This window comes from Solanum tuberosum, unplaced genomic scaffold (genome assembly GCF_000226075.1).
Source record: "Solanum tuberosum cultivar DM 1-3 516 R44 unplaced genomic scaffold, SolTub_3.0 scf00035, whole genome shotgun sequence".
Classification (NCBI taxonomy): Eukaryota; Viridiplantae; Streptophyta; class Magnoliopsida; order Solanales; family Solanaceae; genus Solanum; species Solanum tuberosum.
This window is the reverse complement of record NW_006238963.1, coordinates 626,775-646,109: the sequence shown is the minus strand read 5'-3', so window position 1 is coordinate 646,109 and position 19,335 is coordinate 626,775. Positions and strand designations below refer to the sequence as shown.

Genomic DNA, 19,335 nt, shown 5'->3' with positions numbered 1-19,335 from the left:
TCAACAACATTAGAGTTATGTATCAATACCTTAAATATGAACATTATACATTGGATAAAACAAAGGTTATTGTAGCAGTGATGTATCGGATCAATGATAATACTAACAAAGACTAATTTAAGACTCAAAATAAACGAGATACATTAAAAATCTGTATTTTTGATAGTGATGGCCGTGCTATGACAAATCCAACTTTTTTCTTCTTTTTTTTGGATGTTTTTCAATAGTAGAAACATTAAAAGAAAAATAATTTTTCAAGAAAAATTTTCAATGACAATATGATTAACTAAAATTGCAAAGGTTCAATAAGATTTCAATAAGGGCAGGGGATGGAGGTAATTTTATTTTTATTTTTTAAGATGAAAAAATTAAAAAATAATAATAAAAGAAATCAAAAATTGAAGTGATGGAAAGAAATCTACCTCTTGAATAATTTGAAATCATTAATTGGAAATAGAAAAGCTTTGAAATTCAAAAATAGATTAATTGATAAACTTGAGAGAGACACCTTTTGAAAATCAAAATGAATTTGAAATTTGTAACCGCTAAAGTGGAGAGAATTTAGGGATAAAATGGAGGAGTGAAATGGGAAGTGAAAAATGTGGGTGTAGGCTGAAAATAAGGTGAAATATTTATGTATTTGAAAGATTTTATGAATTGGGGGAATTAAGAGATTTTTAATTTTTTTTAAAAAGATAGAAATAAATGGATATTAAGGTAAGTAAATGTATGTATATAAGTAATTTTCCCAAAGTTGTATCCCTAATAAACAGAATTTTCATGACAAAACAACACAAATAAAAATAAAAATTAGTTGAGAACAAAAATATCAGAGGATTATTTTTTCTGAATATCCAAACATACAACTCTATAGTTTTCCGTTTGTTCTCCTCCGACTTGTTCTTCTGCATAGCCACGCTCCCTGTGGACTCAACGGATCGAGCTCCACAGAGCAACGAATCTAGAAGGCTTCTGGTTTGTTCACTGTTGTGATGTACATTTCTAGGGCTTGAAACTCATCCAAATCAAACCTCATTTCAGAAATTTCTCCAGTTAAAGATCATCTTTTTTTCGTTTTCTTTTGGGAATTTGGTGGGTTCTCAAGAATAAGCAGCTCAAGCAATGTACAGTGGCTCAAGCGATGGAGAAGGTCCTGACGCTCCGGCGCAACGAAAGATTCCCCCGCCATCCTCAATGCTTTGGGTTCGAAACCTCCGAAGATACATCGGATCCGGTGCGGGTCTCGGGTCTGAAGCCCTAATGGGTCAGTATTTTTCCTGACGGAATTTACTCTTTTAAGTAGTCTCTGTTTGCATAGATTCGTGTGGTGTACCAGAACTTGTATCTGTTTTCCAATTTTTTTTCCCTTTATTTTTGTTGAAATTAGCCTATAAAGCGCTGAAGAAATGGGATAAAGTTGGGTGTAGAGAATTTGTACAGCTTAAATAGTTTGGGATCAAGATGTGTCTCTTATTGTTGGTGTATACAACTGTGGATGAGCTTCTTCCATATTATCATGCATTTCGTGCCGTTTGTGGCGAAGAACACTGTTTTATATTTTACTTGCTTCCTATTGATCAATAAGTCTATCTAGAATTCAACTGGGAGACTGTTCTGCACTCTTTTGTCCAATGGTTTCAAATTGATATTTTGGTTTTCCATTTGCATAGCTGGGTTTTCTAAGCTAATTTGTTTCTTTAGTTCCCCCTCTTGCATTAGCTTAGATGAGCTATTCAAACGTTTCTGAGTCAAAAACTTTCTTTTTTATGTTTTGGTTTGGTTTGGTTTAGAAGTTCTATTTATATGCAAGTCTGTTGATGCATTTGTAAATAATGAATCTATGTGCAGTCTGCGTCGTTTGACTATGTCCTTGTTTTCATGCAGAGCTTGAAACAAAAAGAATATTGCTAGATATTTTTAAGGAGAAGCAACAAAAGAGTGCTGAAGCTGGCACAATTCCCAGCTTTTATAAGAAGGTACCACACTTCATTCTTATAAGATCATGTAAGTTATGTTGTTCCTACCTCATTCCTATTCTCATCCTTACTACTTCTATCATTTTTTCTTTCTTATAGAAACCTGAAGAGGGATCTATCAGTCATAGGGTTCAGAGGCTGGCAAAATACCGATTTTTAAAGGTATTAATAACCCTTTTCCTGGTTTGCATATGGTTACTAGTTGAAAAGTCTTGAGGATTGAGGTCCAGTCTTCCAGTGCTCATGGCCAAGGAGCTTCTCTCCATCATTTCCAGGGGGTTCTGGTTGATGGCCCTCATGTTGATATTGAATTATTGATGATCTGTATTTTTACCTATTTTTCGAAAACATGTCACTGGGATTGTTGCTATTGTTATAGCTCATTTTTGTGAAAAAAGACCAGGTTAATCAACTACTTTTTTTGTTCAGAAACAATCTGACCTTTTGCTGAATGCTGATGATTTGGATGCTATGTGGGTCTGCTTAAGAGAGAACTGTGTGATAGATGATGCAACTGGTGCAGAAAAGGTTAGACCTTAACTTTATTTTCCTGCAGTTTCTATTTCAATAGCCAGCATCAAGTGAGATACTCTTTGGGAGGCTTTCCTCTCTTGTCTTGTGTGTGCACACACACTAACACTTGCATACATAAGGACAGAGATATTTTGCACTTGCTCCAGCTATGTGTTGTCTTCCCTATCCTTTCTTTTTGTACAAGTGATTGGTAAACTGCCATAGTTTTAATGAATTTGGTTAGCCTCAATCATAGTTTCCTTGTGTTAATCTTAGGTTCATAATGGAGTAATGTGTTGATAAATTTTTTAGCATATTCAGGTTCTCCATACAGAAATGTCTAAACTGGGGTTGCCAAAAGGCACCTACACAGGCACATAGGTGCATTATTCAGAGTACTGTCAACAGATTTTGTTTGGTAAACATAGAGTTTGAGCCTATAATTCGGCAAGTGGTAGAATGGGCAATTTTAGAGTCATCATTTTGTTTTTCGGCCGAATGGATGACATACCTAATCACTCCAGTCGCTTGAATCCTACATCCCATTTACTTTGGGATCAGCTAATAGTTACCTGAAAATGTGGATGAAACAGGTATTAAGTGCTTATGGGTGCATTCCTCATTCTTTAGATGTTCGTTTAATTTGCTCCTTGTTGATGTTCTTTTAAAGATATCTAATTGCTCGACTATATCTTCAACTTCTTCAACTGCTTCTCATTTATGTCGGTTGCACTTCCTTTGTTATTTGTGTATTTGAGCAATTAACCATATACATTGTTTTGTGCCACCTGAGAAAAGCAGACAAAAAGTTTCTTGATTTATTATTGTTGTTATATCATTATTACATGTAACAATTCTTTGGTTTCTTGTTACACTTGTAAGCATGAAATGCTGAGGAAGTTATTCATTGTGTTGTTTAGATGAATTATGAAGACTTTTGCCACATTGCCTCTGTCTGTACAGAACAAATAGGGCCTAAATGTCGCCGCTTTTTCAGTCCTTCAAATTTCATGAAGTTTGAGAAGGATGAATCAGGGAGGATTGCCATCCTGCCATTTTACCTTTATGTGATGCGTACAGTGAGTATACTCAACCCTTACCTGCAAAGTCCTTTTAGTTCTATTTTTCTTCCCTCAACAGTGTTTGATGCATTCAGATTTCCTTCCCTGTTCCTGACATGAACTTGTTGGAATGATCAAATCACATCGTGTGCATTCATTGTCTTTGTCATGGATCTTCCTAAAGAAAATGAAGGAAAATGTGGAGGAACTAAAGAAAGGAAAAATTTAAATATGATTCAGCTCTTGAGAAGAGATCGTGAATTTTTCCTTACAGGATTGCACCCCTCTGAACTGCGTAAATGAACTCTATTTTATTTGGGAAAAAAAAACTGGAGGCACCATGAATTAGCCGTCCTCCAATTCTATAATTGAGTTAATAAGTTATTTGCAGATCTTACTGTATTTCTACTTAGACTTATTTTGAACAGGAACTTCTGTTTGAACAAAAAGCTCATCCAATAGTATGGCGTTCTGTTTCTGTTAGAATTTTGTGATGCGTAAATTATTGGAAGTTTTCGTAGTTAAAAGAGAGATTCTGAAAGCTTCCTGCAGGCAACAAAAAGCTCATCCAATAGTATGGCGTTCTGTTTCTGTTAGAATTTTGTGATGCATAAATTATTGGAAGTTTTCGTAGTTAAAAGAGAGATTCTGAAAGCTTCCTGCAGGCAAGCTACTTGGCCATGATTTTCTAATGAAGGTTTATCTTGCTAGATGTAATGGTCACTGTGATGTTGGTGGCCAAAAGTTATGTTGTTCCTTCCATATTTTCAATTTTGAGAAAGTTGGTCATTTGGTACTTGTTTTTTTTTGGATTGATGATTAGTAATCCTCAGTTCTCTGGAAGAATTGATGCATCTTCTTGGCTTACTCTAAATGGAGAGTTTATCTCAGCTAAAAATAAATTAGGAGAAAGTATTAAGCTTTCTGTGTGAGATTTTTTGCCTATGTAATATGATTTCTCTGCTTTTTAGGTTTCACTTACTCAAGCCCGAATTGACATGAGTGAGCTTGATGAAGACTCTGATGGTTTCCTTCAACCCCATGTATGGTTCTTCACTATTCTCAACTCCAATGTTTCACACTTAATTACTTTTTTTGCCTTGTACAGTTATTATCTTTGTATAATCAGCTCACTTAGACTAATTGAATTGACATATGCACTTTTTTGGGGGTCAAACAGGAAATGGAAGCCTATATACGGGGCCTGATTCCTAACCTTGCACAGCTTCGAGACATGCCAGCAGCTTTTGTCCAAATGTATTGCCGTATAGCTGCACACAAATTTTTCTTCTTTTGTGATCCCCATAGACGAGGTTTGTGTTGCCAGCTGTCGTATGTGGTACTCCTGCTGTTTTGTAATCCAGCAAATTGATATTTTTCTAATAACATAGGTTCTTGCTTTACTTCCCCAACCCATTAGATGTTCGTTGCCTTTATGTTGGGCTGCTAGACGAACTCTTTTTATACAGTTATTACCTGAATTTAGCTTGAAAAGTGCAATGTTGACCCCAACAGGTAAGGCATGCATAAAAAAGATATTACTTAGCAACTGTCTCCAAGAGTTGATGGAACTTCACCAGGTAACTTCTTGTTGTTGTCTACTGCTACGTTATGGAATTAAGCTTGCTTTAAGAGCTATAGATAAATATTGCACAAGTCCTCTCAAGTGTATGACAATTTACCTGTCATTTTTTTGTGCGACAGTTTTAGTTGCGCCTTTTATTAGCCGCCTTATTCTCAATCCTAAAGGAAATGCTCATAGCCCTTCATTTAAATGAACCTTGATTTAACTTCTTACATGTAGCACCTCCTTCAGCAAAAGTTAAGGTGTGGATTACTTATAATCAAACTTTCTTCCCTCATTTTCTGCAGTTTCCTTTTCTGTTAGAAGGCACCTAATAGGGGAATTTGAGGGGGTGGGGATGAAGAAGGCTTTAGTATTCCAGCTGCCATGTTTTAGCTTCAGTTGAGTAATTTGACTCACTGGAGGAATGCAATAATGTGATAACGTAATTTGAATTCGTGGACCTTCGGAATTAGAATGTAAAAGGATGGACTTAAAGCTGACAGAATGGGAGATTCAGACCTGTCAAATTGCTTATTCTCTGCCTAATCAATCCAATTGAAGTTCAGAAATGTTTTTCCAGGAGCTATTGTCAGATTATCATTATTTTAGCTATATTTTGGGACTAGGTGAAATACTTGAAGGAACTTTTATATCTCAAAGTAGTTTTATCAACTTCCGATATCTTTTGCAACCCTAGTATTTTGCTAAATATTATTGCTTTAAAATTGTGGGTTGACAAGTAAAATCTGGTTATTCAGCTGTTCCCAGAACTTTGAAACACATAAAAGAAATGATCCCAGGTTGTTTTTTGTCATGATCTTATCAAAGTTATTTGTTGTGGGCTGACAAGTAAAATCTGGTTATTCAGCTGTTCCCAGAACTTTGAAACACATAAAAGAAATGATCCCAGGTTGTTTTTTTGCATGATCTTATCAAAGTTATTTGTTGTGGGCTGACAAGTAAAATCTGGTTATTCAGCTGTTCCCAGAACTTTGAAACACATAAAAGAAATGATCCCAGGTTGTTTTTTTGCATGATCTTATCAAAGTTATTTGTTGTGGGCTGACAAGTAAAATCTGGTTATTCAGCTGTTCCCAGAACTTTGTAACACATAAAAGAAATGATCCCAGGTTATTATTTTGCATAATCTTATCAAAGTTATATGCATAGTGTTTTGTGAAGGTAACCAACTTTTACAAACTATCACCCAGAAAACATTCATTAGATTCGGTTGGAGAAGCATATATCTATACTATTATAGTTTCCGTATTTATTTTATAACTAAGAATCTGCCGCTGCATTTGTTTCCTTTTACTTTGAGGTTGACATGTTCATATTTTTTGTTCTACTAGGAAACTGAGGAAGAAGTTACTGACACAGAGCAAGCAGAAAACTGGTTTTCCTTGACTTCTGCACAGCGGATTTGTGGTCAGTGCTTTGAATATCTTAACTTAGAAGCAGATCCATGTCATGCTTTGATTACTGCTTTCCTTCAACCCAGCTTTTGTTGGAGCTGTCTTTGAGTTTCCGCTCAATCATTGGGAATTGAGCTTGCAGTATGTTATTAGCTTGGGGATTTGGGAACGGGGAGGGGAAGGGGATAGCGAGAATCAAACCCACACCTATTGGTACTCTTACCAGTTGTACCGTAAGCCTTGGTTGCAGTATTATTTTGTTTTAGTTTCAAGGTTTCCCGATTCCCAGACCATTTTATCTGCTAGTTTACCAGCTCTGTTACATTGTTTCCCCTTTGAATGAGTATAGTTCCACATAGTATGTCTAGTAAGTACAGAATTGTAAGGTGTATAAGTGGTTATCCTGGCTACAAAAAATATGTTTTCTCATGTACTTCGGTGATAGGAAACAAAGGTTGCCAGTCTAGTGCTTCCAATTTTCTCAATACTTGGTCATACATTACAAGATTGGTTGTAGCTGTCATACATGAGCTGGTAAAATTCTAATACAAACGGCATACAGCGGAGAAAGTAGGTAGTTATATGTCCACAAATTTGGTTATGTGCTTGTTGTGGAAAGCACAATATCCCAATTTCTATTGTGGTTACGCTCACACGTCTTTCTTGTTACCCCTCGCTTTTCTCTACAGTTTCCTCCTTTCCCTTCTTTTTCTTCTTATTCTCCTTTTCCTCCACTGTCTTTCTCTCTCTGCTGTTTTCTTGGTTTTATTTTTTTATTTTTCTGGGTACTGGTCCTCTTCTTCCGTCCTTGATTTACGATCAATATGCTTATATGAATTATGCAGACATGTTTCTTGCTCTTGATAAAGATATGAATGGAACATTGAGCAAGCAGGAGCTAAGGGAATATGCGGATGGTACACTAACAGATATCTTCATTGAAAGAGGTAAAACTGAGAATCTGCTTATGTACCATTTAATGTATCTTTCTTGAGGATCTATGGGATGTTTCAGATGTGTGGTCCAGTGCAGCTGTGATCTCTTTTCCTCATCATTTCTTTCGTTTCTGCAATTATTGCTCGAAGCTGTCCTATAGTAGTCACTCCTGCAGTTCACATTGAAACTTTGCTGTCCATGATATACAGTGTGTCTATTCACCTATCTGACACTAAACTTAGGAATTTGCTTTATAATTGCTCTCCAGTCTAAATTAGGTAGGGATTTAGCCACGTCACTTCTTTTGATACTGGGGCCTCAGTCCTCACTGGTGGGCATTGGTTCCAGGATGGTGAGCTGTCTCATCAAGGGATTTCCTTATCAATTTCTTATCGACAGTAATAGTGCTGGCAAATGAGCGGTCAGATCTAATTGGGCGGATTGAAACTGGTTAAATAAAAATGAATAAAATATCCGACCCGTCCATATTAAATATGGTCCATATTATCCATGTCTTTTTACATATTGTGGTTATTCGGGGAGCTCCTAGCCTCCCATTATATGTTGTTGTATCTTCACCATTGTTTTCTTTCTTGCTTTGTTCATGTAGATCTCCCTTCCACATGTACTTATCCAACTACAGACATTATAGCACCATCAATTGAATGATTCATCCAAATACTGATCTTCTGTAGATAATACTGAATGTAAAATTTCAGTAGTAAGAGCCTATTTGGATTGGCTTTTGGTTTTTGACTTATAAACCAAAAGTCATAAGTTAGAATTTCTAGCTTATGGCTTTTGACTTATTTTTATCATTTTAGCCAAGCACTTGTTAAATTTATCCAAACACTCCAAAAGTACTTAAAAGGTATTTTGGCTTAAAAGCACTTAAAATAAGCCTATCCAAACGGGACTCCTAAAGTAAAGAGAGCTTGATTGTCTCCAATTTGAGATAAACTAAAATATAGCTGATAAAATAACTAAACATGAAACTGGAACAATATGGTGTGCTACCCAATAAACTCTTATTCACAGAAAAAAGAAGCTGACAAATAGGAAACTAGCCGTAAATTGAAACTGCCAAATTAATATAATTTCTAAACATGTTTTGTTTCTTATTTATTGTGATCTGTGAAATAATATAGAAGTAACTATTAGAGGTGGTTGAGAGTAATATTCTGTAGAAATTAGCAGTTGTTCGCAACTTAATTTATCATCTTCCTTTGAATAGAAAATTGGTTGTCTATGTCATATAAAGGGATCTAAATGTCTTTGTAGATAATTTGAATGAAAAATAGAGTGAAGACAATCAATATGAAGAAAACATGTATGATGTAACTTCAGTTTAAAAAAGAAGAAGAAGATATATGATGTAACTGCATAGAAACATGGAAAATGGGAATGAACTCATTGAACGAAACAAGGACTTCAGACATTGAAGAACTTCTGCCAATTTTCTGTTACTTCGGGCATCTTGCGACAAGGATTTCTAGGGAGACTTGAAGTGTTTTGATAGGTTATTATCCATTTTTGACTCATGGTTTATCCCATTTTTAAAGCGGATATTATGGGCTTATTCATATTTGATCCGATATAAATAAATTAAATAAATAAATTGTCCAACCACATTTAATTGGATGGGACAGAGGGATACTTGGATATTTTATCCATTTTGCCAGCATTACATGGTAGTCCAATCTGGCACCACCATCATGGGGCAGTGGGCAAAGGCTCCTGGATGGATGATCTGTCTCACCAAGGGAGTTCCTTGCCAGTTGCTACCGTCATGGCACTCCAATCTGGCACCATCGTCAAGGGTCTTTTTGCTGGATATTGAGTACATTTCTCCAAAATATTCTCAATATTAAGAGACAGTATTAGCACTGGTCAACAAATTGATGGTGTTCTCATATACCCCATGGGCACTACTGGTAGGTCTTGTTTTGCTGCCATCATCGAAGTTCTGCGATTGCCTCATTATAAGGATTAAAAATAACATTTGGAAGTGTTCTATCTTTTTAAAAAAGAGATCATATGTAATCTAAACACTACCAACATTACCTTCATCATCAATATAGTTGCCCACTTTACTGCGGCAATCTATCCCTCTATAGGTCATGTTTACAATATCTACAGCCTAGACTCTAGACAAAACAGGCCTGCACCACCACTCATCTTCTGGATATTAAATGATTCTGGCACTTTTTAAGATAGATTATCCTGAAGTGTTCCATTTGAATGCACCTAAAATTATCTTGCCTTCCTCTCGAGGAAATAATGCGATCATTCTAAATGAACTTCAGCCACATCATGTTACTTTTCAACCTTGCCTTTCTCTTAGTAACATGATGCAGTGGACTACCAGAGAAAGCTCTTGGCCTTGCTGTTAGTAACATTACTTCTCTCATAATGTTTGCTCCTTACTGTTATCTCATTCCAATTTGCATTGCTCATCTGTACGGTCAGAAGTCCTCTGGTGTTTTTATGTTTGAACCTCCTATTGCTTTTATATATTACAAGAATTGAATCCGTATGTTTGTTGTGAACTTCTTTTGGTTTGTTATTATTAGTTTTTGATGAGCATGTTCGACGTGGAAAAATTGGAGGTGGCAATGCCCGTGAAATGGATTTTGAAAGTTTTCTTGACTTCGTTCTAGCCCTGGAAAACAAGGATGCCCCGGAGGGACTAACTTATTTGTTCAGGTGTCTTGATCTCCAAGGAAGGGGTTTCCTAACTACAGCGGATATTCACACACTATTCAGGTAAAAGGAACACGAAGTTGTATTTTCTTGCTTTGAGGAAATTTTCTCCACCTGTCTATTTAGTGGTGCATTGCTGTTTTGTATTTGTATTCCATATTGACAAAAGAAAACTTGAAATATGGAAGTGAAAGAAAGGATCACATAGAAGTTGAGATGTATCCTGATTCAGACTTCCTATAAAGAGTTTCTGGGGTTTCCTGCTTGTGGTTCGTGAGATAGTGCTGCAAGTCTCAAATAACCAGATACATCAGTTTATTGAATTACCATACATTCAATAGGCTTAATTGCACTATTTGATTCTATACACTATCTGTACCATTTATCTCTCCCTTGTACGCCAAATAGAATGTGGAAAAGAGAACAAAAGCTCATGAAAGGTAGAGGGTTTTGAGTTGACCATCTAGGTGTTGGTCACCATAATTTGCTCCAGAATTTCTTCCAGTGTCTAGATTAAGGCCTATTTGGTAGGATGCAACATGTTTTCCTTTTAATGATATATTTTCGTATTTGGTTGTTTAGAACTGAAGAATACATTTTGGTAAAATGGAAACATTCCCCGCCTTATTGCAACAACTTATGTCCAACCAAACACCGAAAATGATTTAGGTTCACATTTTGCCAGTCCATTGAACATTATACATCATCTCAGATAGGGATTAGTATTAATATCCAAAGTCAGATTTATTCTTTTATCGCTGAGCATTCCACTATAGTGATTCGTTTCTGATATGAAATGTCCTTTATTTTAAAAACAGAGATGTCCATCAAAAATGGATTGAAGGAGGGAACTATGAACTATGCATCGAGGATGTAAGGGATGAAATATGGGATATGGTGAAGCCGTCTGACTCTTTGAGGATATCACTGGCTGATTTGCTTTCATGCAAACAAGGTGGCACTGTTGCAAGCATGCTTATAGATGTGCGTGGTTTTTGGGCCCATGACAACAGAGAAAATCTTCTACAGGAAGAGGAAGAACCCCAAGAAGAAGGATGAATGATTTAAAAGCCAATCATCTGTAATTGCACTAACATCAGATCCTAGTTTGCAGAATAGATTATCCTATGTATGTAGAGTATTTGGCTTTTCTTAGTCGTGTGAATGGGATGTGGCTAACGATGCTGTCATTTAAGGTAGTCTTCTTGGATGCTGAACAAACCTCCAGAAGTTGTATGTTTGAAATCTTGTGTAGCTGAGAGATTCCTGAAATCGAATCAAAGGTGCATGTTGCTTGGTTAACTGGGATACCCTAACAAATTTGAGCATGTTTTACAAGTCTTGTAATGAAAAAGCTATGTCAGGTTTTCCTGCTCTTGTATCATCTCTACCTTTGGCCAAGTAAATTATCCTTTTCATAAACTTGTTGAGTTTTATCAGTATAATAAAACTGTTTTACTGTGAGAAACTGAAGTCGAAACCAAAGAAAAATCTTTCAAGTGTGCAAGAGATGATGTTATGCTAGCAGAACAGAAAAAAAGTAGTGGATGTGACTTAGTGATCAATGAAGTGAGTTGACCATCATCAGGTCTTTGATTCAAGGGAAAAGGGTTTGATATACCCTTCAATTTTGTCATTTAGAGCTGATATATTCCTTGTTATGAAAGTGGCTCATATATACCTCTACTTATATACAAATGACTCACATATACCCTTTTCCTCTAATGGAAATGAAAAAAAAGGAGCATGGAAAGTACAAACGTCGAGTGGTGGAGGCTGCTGATGCTTAAAAACCAATGGTGCTTTCCGGTTGTCCCAAAGTACCGAGAGATTCTACTCGCAATTAAGAAGGTGCAATACAAACAACAGTTTCGACATCTTTATTTATTCAGAAAAAGGGTCTGATATATTCCTCAATTTTGTTATTTAGAGCTGATATATCCTTCGTTATAAAAGTGGCTTATGTATACCCCTATTGTTATACAAATGACTCACATATACCCTTTTCCTCTAATGGAAATGAAAAAAAAAATTTAGTTTAATTTTTTATTATTTTTTAAAAATAAAATATAATCCCATATGAGTATATTTAATCCTCCTCAAACATATTCTTTTTGACTTTTTTTTTATTTCAATGACTAATTTAGATTTATTATTTTGATGGTCAAATTTATTTATGTTTCACTTGTAAAACTTATTATAGATGACCAAATTTTTTTCTTCAAATACAAAAAATTAAATTACAATATAGACAAAAAAAATAGTTTTAAATTATAATATAACCATAAAAGAATAATTTTAAATTTTTTTCTTTACACTAAGGAATGAAAGAAAAAAATAAAATAAGAATAAGAAACTCAAATAATTATAATCAAAGAAGTCAAAAAATAATTTATGTATGAAAAAGATTAAAATATACCTTGAACTTTGCTAGAAGAATCATATATATCCTTCAATAATTTTTAAGAAAATTAAAAGTCAAAAATATAAATTTAAAACTAACTTTTTCACTTCCGTTAAATGAAGGGTATATGTGAGCTCATTTTGTAACGGTAGGGGTATATGTGAGCCGTTTGTATAACGGTAAGGGTATATATGAGCCATTTTAATAACAAGGGGCATATCAGCTCCAAATGACAAAAGTTGAGGGGTATATCAGACCCTTTTCCCTTGATTCAAATTTCAATAGGGACGAAAAACTAGGTGATTTTTCCCTATTTGTTCTAGCCTTAGTGGACATAGTTACGTAAAGGGTATCTTGTGGAATTAGTTGAGGTACATGTAAGCTGGTTCGGACACCAATCTCCGTTCATCTCGTTCTCCTATTTAAAAATCTTGTGTTCATATCTTCATTCTTCTCTATTGAATAATTTTTTTTCCCCTAAGAAATTTACTTACTGGCTTCACCATCATTGTTATCATAGCAGTACTTGGTGACCCCTTTTCAGTTTTCATTTCTTGAATGAATTCTTCTAAATAAAATTCATAGTAAAACAAAAGAATTTATTAATCCACACTGAATGGTAGTGATGTATATAACTTTGTCCTGCATAGCACATGGTACACTCACTGCCTTTAAAGACAAATTATTTAGCAATATTGAGATGATTAAAATGGAATATAAGGAGATATTTCCTCTCACTACTTTAAGATTAACGTTTAGTTTGTTTATAGATAAATAAGAGAGGTATTAGATACCCACAAAAATTAAAAAGGAAAAAACAAATCTATTGTAATGAAGAAGAGACGAAATAGAAAAAAGAAAGAAAGAAATAAAGAAGTAAACAACGACCCATAACAAACACCAAAATAGTACTCCCTCGTTCAAATTTGTTTGTCGTATCTTTCTTTTGAGTCTGTTTTTAAAATAAATCTCTTTTTTTTTTTGCAACTTTCTTATTCCAACTTTTCACGTTACATGTTTAAAACTATGAAATAAAAAGACATTTTTGGTACATTTTTATGTATTTGTTAGTTTAAAACAACAAAATTCCTAGTGTTTTTAATCTTTTTGTTACGATAAAATCAGATAAACAAATTGAAGCGGAATAAGGGGAGTACTATTTTCTTGAGAGTGAAAGAAGCTAATGGGAATTAGGACCACTAGAGTTGGTAACCAATTGCATTCGATTGTACATGGCACAACATAATTGTTTTTTTATAAAGTACCTACGTTTACATATTGAACAATGGAGAATCCCTACTAGACACTGACAGCATATTGAAAGCAACTGCACCAACTACAGCATATTGAAAGCAACTGCACCATGTGCAGAAGAGTTTGCTTCATCCTTAATCAGATAGTTCGAATTTGAGCCTTAAGAATGAAGAAAATCTTGTTAGGAGTGCCACCCTCGAATAGGCTCTGCGGTGCACAATCTGAATTCAATCGGGACTTCAATACGGACTCTGAACACAGGGCCGACTTAACAATATTAGGGGCCTAAAGCGAAACTTAAGAGATCAGCCCTAATATTTTGTTTTTCATCATATGTATTTTCATTTAAAATCTACTTTTCTAGCTATTTTAGATGTGAAGTCATTAAGTACTATTTTATAATCAATTTGTTTTAATAATTTCTTTTTTAATGATAATATAGTTAATTCATTCAATCTCTCTTGAGACATTGTTGATCTTAAAGAAGATTCAATCAATTTTAATTTCGAAAAAAACTTTCTCCGGCTGAGGCAACGGTTACAAGAACTGTTAACATTATTCTATAAGCAATATGTGTATTTGGAAAAGAATCAAGTCTTTTTATTTGATTGAGTATTTTCATAAGATCACTATCTTCTACTTGTATTATTTTTCTTAACACTTTTAATTCAAAAAATAAATCTAAATCATCAATATCAGAATTACTATTACGTGTTAAAGAAAGTTCAAGGTTAACACAATATTTTTTAAAAATTCTCATTATCTAGTGATCTAAATATTTTACCACTAAATAAGAAATCAAAAATATTTTCATATGCTTCAAGTGGTTCAAATCTATTTTGAAGTGAAAAAATAGTTTGATCTACTCTACATATATAAAGTAATCAATTATAAACGATTCTTCAAGTGACTTTGTGATTTTGTAATCCATATTTTCATTAAGTTGTTTCTTACGAAATTCAGGTTTATATTTATCTCATATGTAATTTCCTTAGTAGAAATCATAGCACTCATAGTACATATAATTTTTTTTTAAAAATAACATATATAAGTAATTGCTTTTTTAAAATGGAGGCCCCCAAAAATATGGGGCCCCAAGCAATGGCTTCAGTGGCCTAGGGATTAAGACGATCCTGAACACCGAATGAGAAACCAAAAAAATAAATGAAAACAACAGCACCTCTCTTTCAGATTATTTTTATATATAGCTGGCCTATCCTCTTCACCAGAGACACACCTAACTGTTTCTCCTCTTTATGACTCTCTACCTAGTTTCTTAGCCAGTGACACACACAACACAACTTACTTTTTGTATTTGCAGCAGGTTGACCAGTTGAATAGATAGCTTATATAATATATAATCAATCATCTATACTCTATACACATGCTAGATACGGGACCCGTGTCAGCACGGACCCAATATATGTTACTCTTTCTATTTTAATTTATATGATACATTTGAAATTTGAAGTCAACCAATTTTTAGTATGTTTTTAAATATTTTAAGTTGTTGCTAATTATTACCATTTATAATATGTTTTACGCATTTTTCATATGATATATGTTACTTTTTTTGTCCCAATTTAAGTGACGCAAATGAATTTGAGAGTCAACCAATTTTTAAAATACTTTTGTCCCAATATTGTGATTTATAGTACTTTTTTTAATGTATATTTTATATAATATATATCACTTCATTCGTCTTGATTTATGTGATACAAATAAAATTTCAAAAGTTAGCCGGTTTTTAATAAGTTCTTTTTGATATATAACATGTTAATTATTGTGATTTATAATATATATATTTTTTTAATGTATTTTACATAATGTATATTTTTCCGTTTATCCCAATTTATGTGGTATAGATGGAATTTTGAGAGTTAACAATTTTTTTTATATATATTTTAAAATATTTTAAGCCATTAATTATTATGACTTATAATATTGTTATCCCAATTTATGTGGTAGAGAGTTAACATTATATATATATATATATATATATATATATATATATATATATGTTTTCAAATATTTTAAGCTATTCATTATCATGACTTATAATACTTTTATCCCAATTTATGTGGCATAAATGGAATTTTGAGAGTTAACAATTTTTTAATATATGTTTTCAAATATTTTAAACTATTAATTATTATGACTTATAATACTTTTATCATAATTTTCTATTTATTTATAAAGTAATAAAACATAAAAATTTAAAAAAGAAAACATAATGAAACATGGTAGCCTAATCTAGAACCAGACTATTAAGCAAAGAAGTAGAACATATCTTTAAGTATTGTTGATGAAATAATTTTAAATTTTTATAAAATAAATTATGTGTATAATAAATTATCCCATTATGTGTAAAATGAATACACACAAATATAATTAACATTGAATTTTTTAAGTGGAATTGATATATGTTTGTATGACAGTAAAATAAATTGGTGCGGGTCTTCTAAAACTCTCGCTATAATAGAAATGATCTTTAACGGTACTTAATTAACAAGAATAACTTAATTTTTGTCAAATATATATTTTTAGTGGCAATTAATATTCTTTTTAAATGTCATTAAAGTCTACAATGACATTGAATTTAATGACAATTAACTAATATCGATAAAAACTTTAAAATTTTTAATAGGCGCTTCATAAGAATAATTTAGATAACTAATGGAAAGTGCATTGCTAAATGTAACATAAGTATTAATGGAGAATGATTAAATGGAAGAAATTGATAAGAAGAGCACATTCCCAAATGACAAGGCCTTTTTTGGGAATTTTTAAGGTCCTTAAAGTTGGATGTATTTACAAAAATGTATGAGAACAAATCATGAAATAAACTGAAAAATCATGACTTAAACTTATATATATGTCTTCTAATTTTGAGTGTGTACAAATAAACATGACTTAAATTTATATAAAGTTGAACAAAATAGACACAGGCATCCTAAATGGCAATTCTCGTCCTATGTGATGTTTTACGTGTATTATGCAATGTAAGACACGTGTATTTACTTGTTCAACTTTATATAAATTTAAGTGTCTATTTGTGCACACCAAAAGTCAAAGCGTATGAATATCAACTAAAATCAAGTTAAATAACATGTTTATATATTCTGCTATTAGTATAAAAAATAAAGTATTTGTACGTACGTACATAAAGTAATATAAAAAATTATTGTCACTTATTTTAAAACAATTATTGATTGACTCGATTAGAGACAAATTGAGGATTCTAAATCGATACCATTTTCACGACTTATATATTATTCTTTTGTCAATTCAGTGGAAACTACATGTAAATAATGTACATTTTCCAATCATTCAACTATATATTATAAGAATTTAAGCTAATGAAAGTGGGTGTGATGCACTTGCTGCCGACAACTTACATCCGACTGTGCGTTTGATATTTTGAAATTGTAAAAAGGTTCAATTTTATTGTTCTCTATACTACTTTTCTTAATAAAAAAAATATTTTCGTGTTATTTAAGTGGTTCAAATATAACTTCCTCGATTACTGCCGTTCAATATAGTATGTATTCTTATGAAAATATTTTTGTGTTACTTAAGCGGTTCAAATATAACCTCTTTTATTACGACTGTCTAAAGTAAACATCGCTTTCACATAACACTGATATTTGATGATAGTAGGGGAGAAGGTACAAGTGTGGAAGAAGAAGTAAGGGAGATTGGGCATCCATAATGGACAACCCTAATGAAAGAGGGTATAGTTAAACGACTTATGTAACAACGGAAGTATTTTTTTGTAAGTATAAAATATAGACATAATACATACATGTGCTCTTTAACTTGTTTTCAACTGACATCTATGTCCTTTAATTTTAGGTGTGCATAAGTGGACACTTAAACTTGTACAAAATTGAATAAATAAACACATTCGTCTTACGTGACATCTTACACAATAATTTTGTGTCTCATGTGATGTCGTACATATTGGAAAAGGCAAGCACAAAATAAATGTGCACGACAGGGCAATAGCGGAAGAAACCCAAGTCAAAACTTTCCCTTCTATTTGAACCAAGATAAGACAAAATAATGCAAGAATAAACACTCTTTGGGCAGCAAGCAAATCAACCAAGCAAGCAAATTAAATCAACACACGAGACACCAAATTTAATGTGAAAATCTCTTCAGTGTGAAGAGTAAAACCACAAGGCCAAAGCTCCACTATAATCAACAAGAGTTACAAAAGTGTTCTCCAAAATGGCCACCAACAAAGTGCCAAACAATGAGCAACACACAACTACAAGATAGCACCAAAAACTAGAGAAATAAGAGAAGCAAAAACACCAAACCGCAGCTGCTGTGCACGAGCAAAAATCTGGAGGTACAGGACTCCAAATCACCCTCTCTCAGTTCCCAATCAAAGATTATGTTGAATGGAATAAGCTGTCCAAAAATCAGCTCAATCGGATAAGAAACGAAGCAGGAGTCGCGATTTGAAATTGGCTGCTAGGGTTTGTGCGAAAATCTGAACTTTTTCACTTTTCTCTCTATATTGCTGCTCTCAATCTCTTGTGATTCTTTAAATAAGACCTAAAAGAAAGTCTTACATATGCACCATAATATTGGGCTTATGGGAAAAAGTGAGCTAGTCAAGAATGGGCTAAATTTATCCACAAAGGAAAGGAAGGAAGACCCAAAACCTTGCACTTTTATTTATCCACATAGGAAGGGAAAAAGGCTCAAAACCCAATAATTCTCCCCCTACCGACTATGTAGAGGAAACCGCCATCCCTGCGATCATGCAACATTCTTCAAACTTCCCTCTTGGAAAAGCTTTAGTCATCATGTCGGAACCATTATCATTGGTATGGATCTTTTCAAGTTCAAGCAACTTAGAATCCAACACATCTCGAATCCAATGATACCTCACATCAATGTGTTTAGACCGACCATGAAATGTAGAATTATTGCCAAGATGAATAGCACTTTGACTGTCGCAATAAAGCGCATACCTCTCTTGAGCACAACCAAGTTCCCCCAAAAATCTTTTCATCCATATCAATTCTTTGCATGCTTCAACAACTGCAATAAGCTCAACCTCTGAAGTAGATAAAACAACACATTTTTGCAACCTATATTGCCAAGACACAGCTCCCCCTGCAAAAGTAATCAAGTAGCATGAAGTAGACTTACGAGTATCAACATCACCGGCCATGTTTGAATCAGTGTACGTAACCACAAAGAATAGGCTTCCCCTGTACCAAAACAACAGACTCAAACTAGAAGTGCCACAAAGATATCATAATCCACTTTACAACATTCCAATGCTCTCTTCATGGATTAGAAAGAAAATGGCTAACAATACCAACAACATGAGCAATATCTGGTCTTGTACACACCATTGCATACATCAAACTACCAACAGCTGAAGCATAATGAACTTTCTTCATATCTTCCTTCTCACCATCGCTGGAAGGACAATGCTTAGTACTCAATTTGAAGTGCATAACTAAAGGTGTACTGACAATCT

The 19,335-nt window shown here is 33.7% G+C and overlaps 1 protein-coding gene across 1 annotated transcript; it reads left to right on the top strand.

The window, feature by feature from the left end:
- The first annotated feature begins 810 nt into the window (after window positions 1-810).
- On the top strand, window positions 811-11,555 carry LOC102596844 (probable serine/threonine-protein phosphatase 2A regulatory subunit B'' subunit TON2). The gene is made up of 12 exons (XM_006342699.2): window positions 811-1,264; window positions 1,885-1,976; window positions 2,076-2,138; window positions 2,406-2,504; window positions 3,410-3,568; window positions 4,522-4,593; window positions 4,731-4,863; window positions 5,066-5,130; window positions 6,470-6,545; window positions 7,378-7,479; window positions 10,042-10,234; window positions 10,990-11,555. The coding sequence occupies exons 1-12, from the start codon at window positions 1,123-1,125 to the stop codon at window positions 11,228-11,230; spliced, it is 1,437 nt and encodes a 478-aa protein (XP_006342761.1). The 5' UTR covers window positions 811-1,122; the 3' UTR covers window positions 11,231-11,555.
- The last annotated feature ends 7,780 nt before the right edge of the window (window positions 11,556-19,335 follow it).

What these genes read in the sequence shown, in the direction of transcription:
- LOC102596844 (XM_006342699.2), top strand. Translation starts at nt 1,123, where the DNA reads ATGTACAGTGGCTCAAGCGATGGAGAAGGTCCTGACGCTCCGGCGCAA. An exon ending in CGGGTCTGAAGCCCTAATGG is followed by an intron (nt 1,265 to 1,884) that starts GTCAGTATTTTT and finishes GTTTTCATGCAG; the next exon opens with AGCTTGAAACAAAAAGAATA. An exon ending in TTCCCAGCTTTTATAAGAAG is followed by an intron (nt 1,977 to 2,075) that starts GTACCACACTTC and finishes TCTTTCTTATAG; the next exon opens with AAACCTGAAGAGGGATCTAT.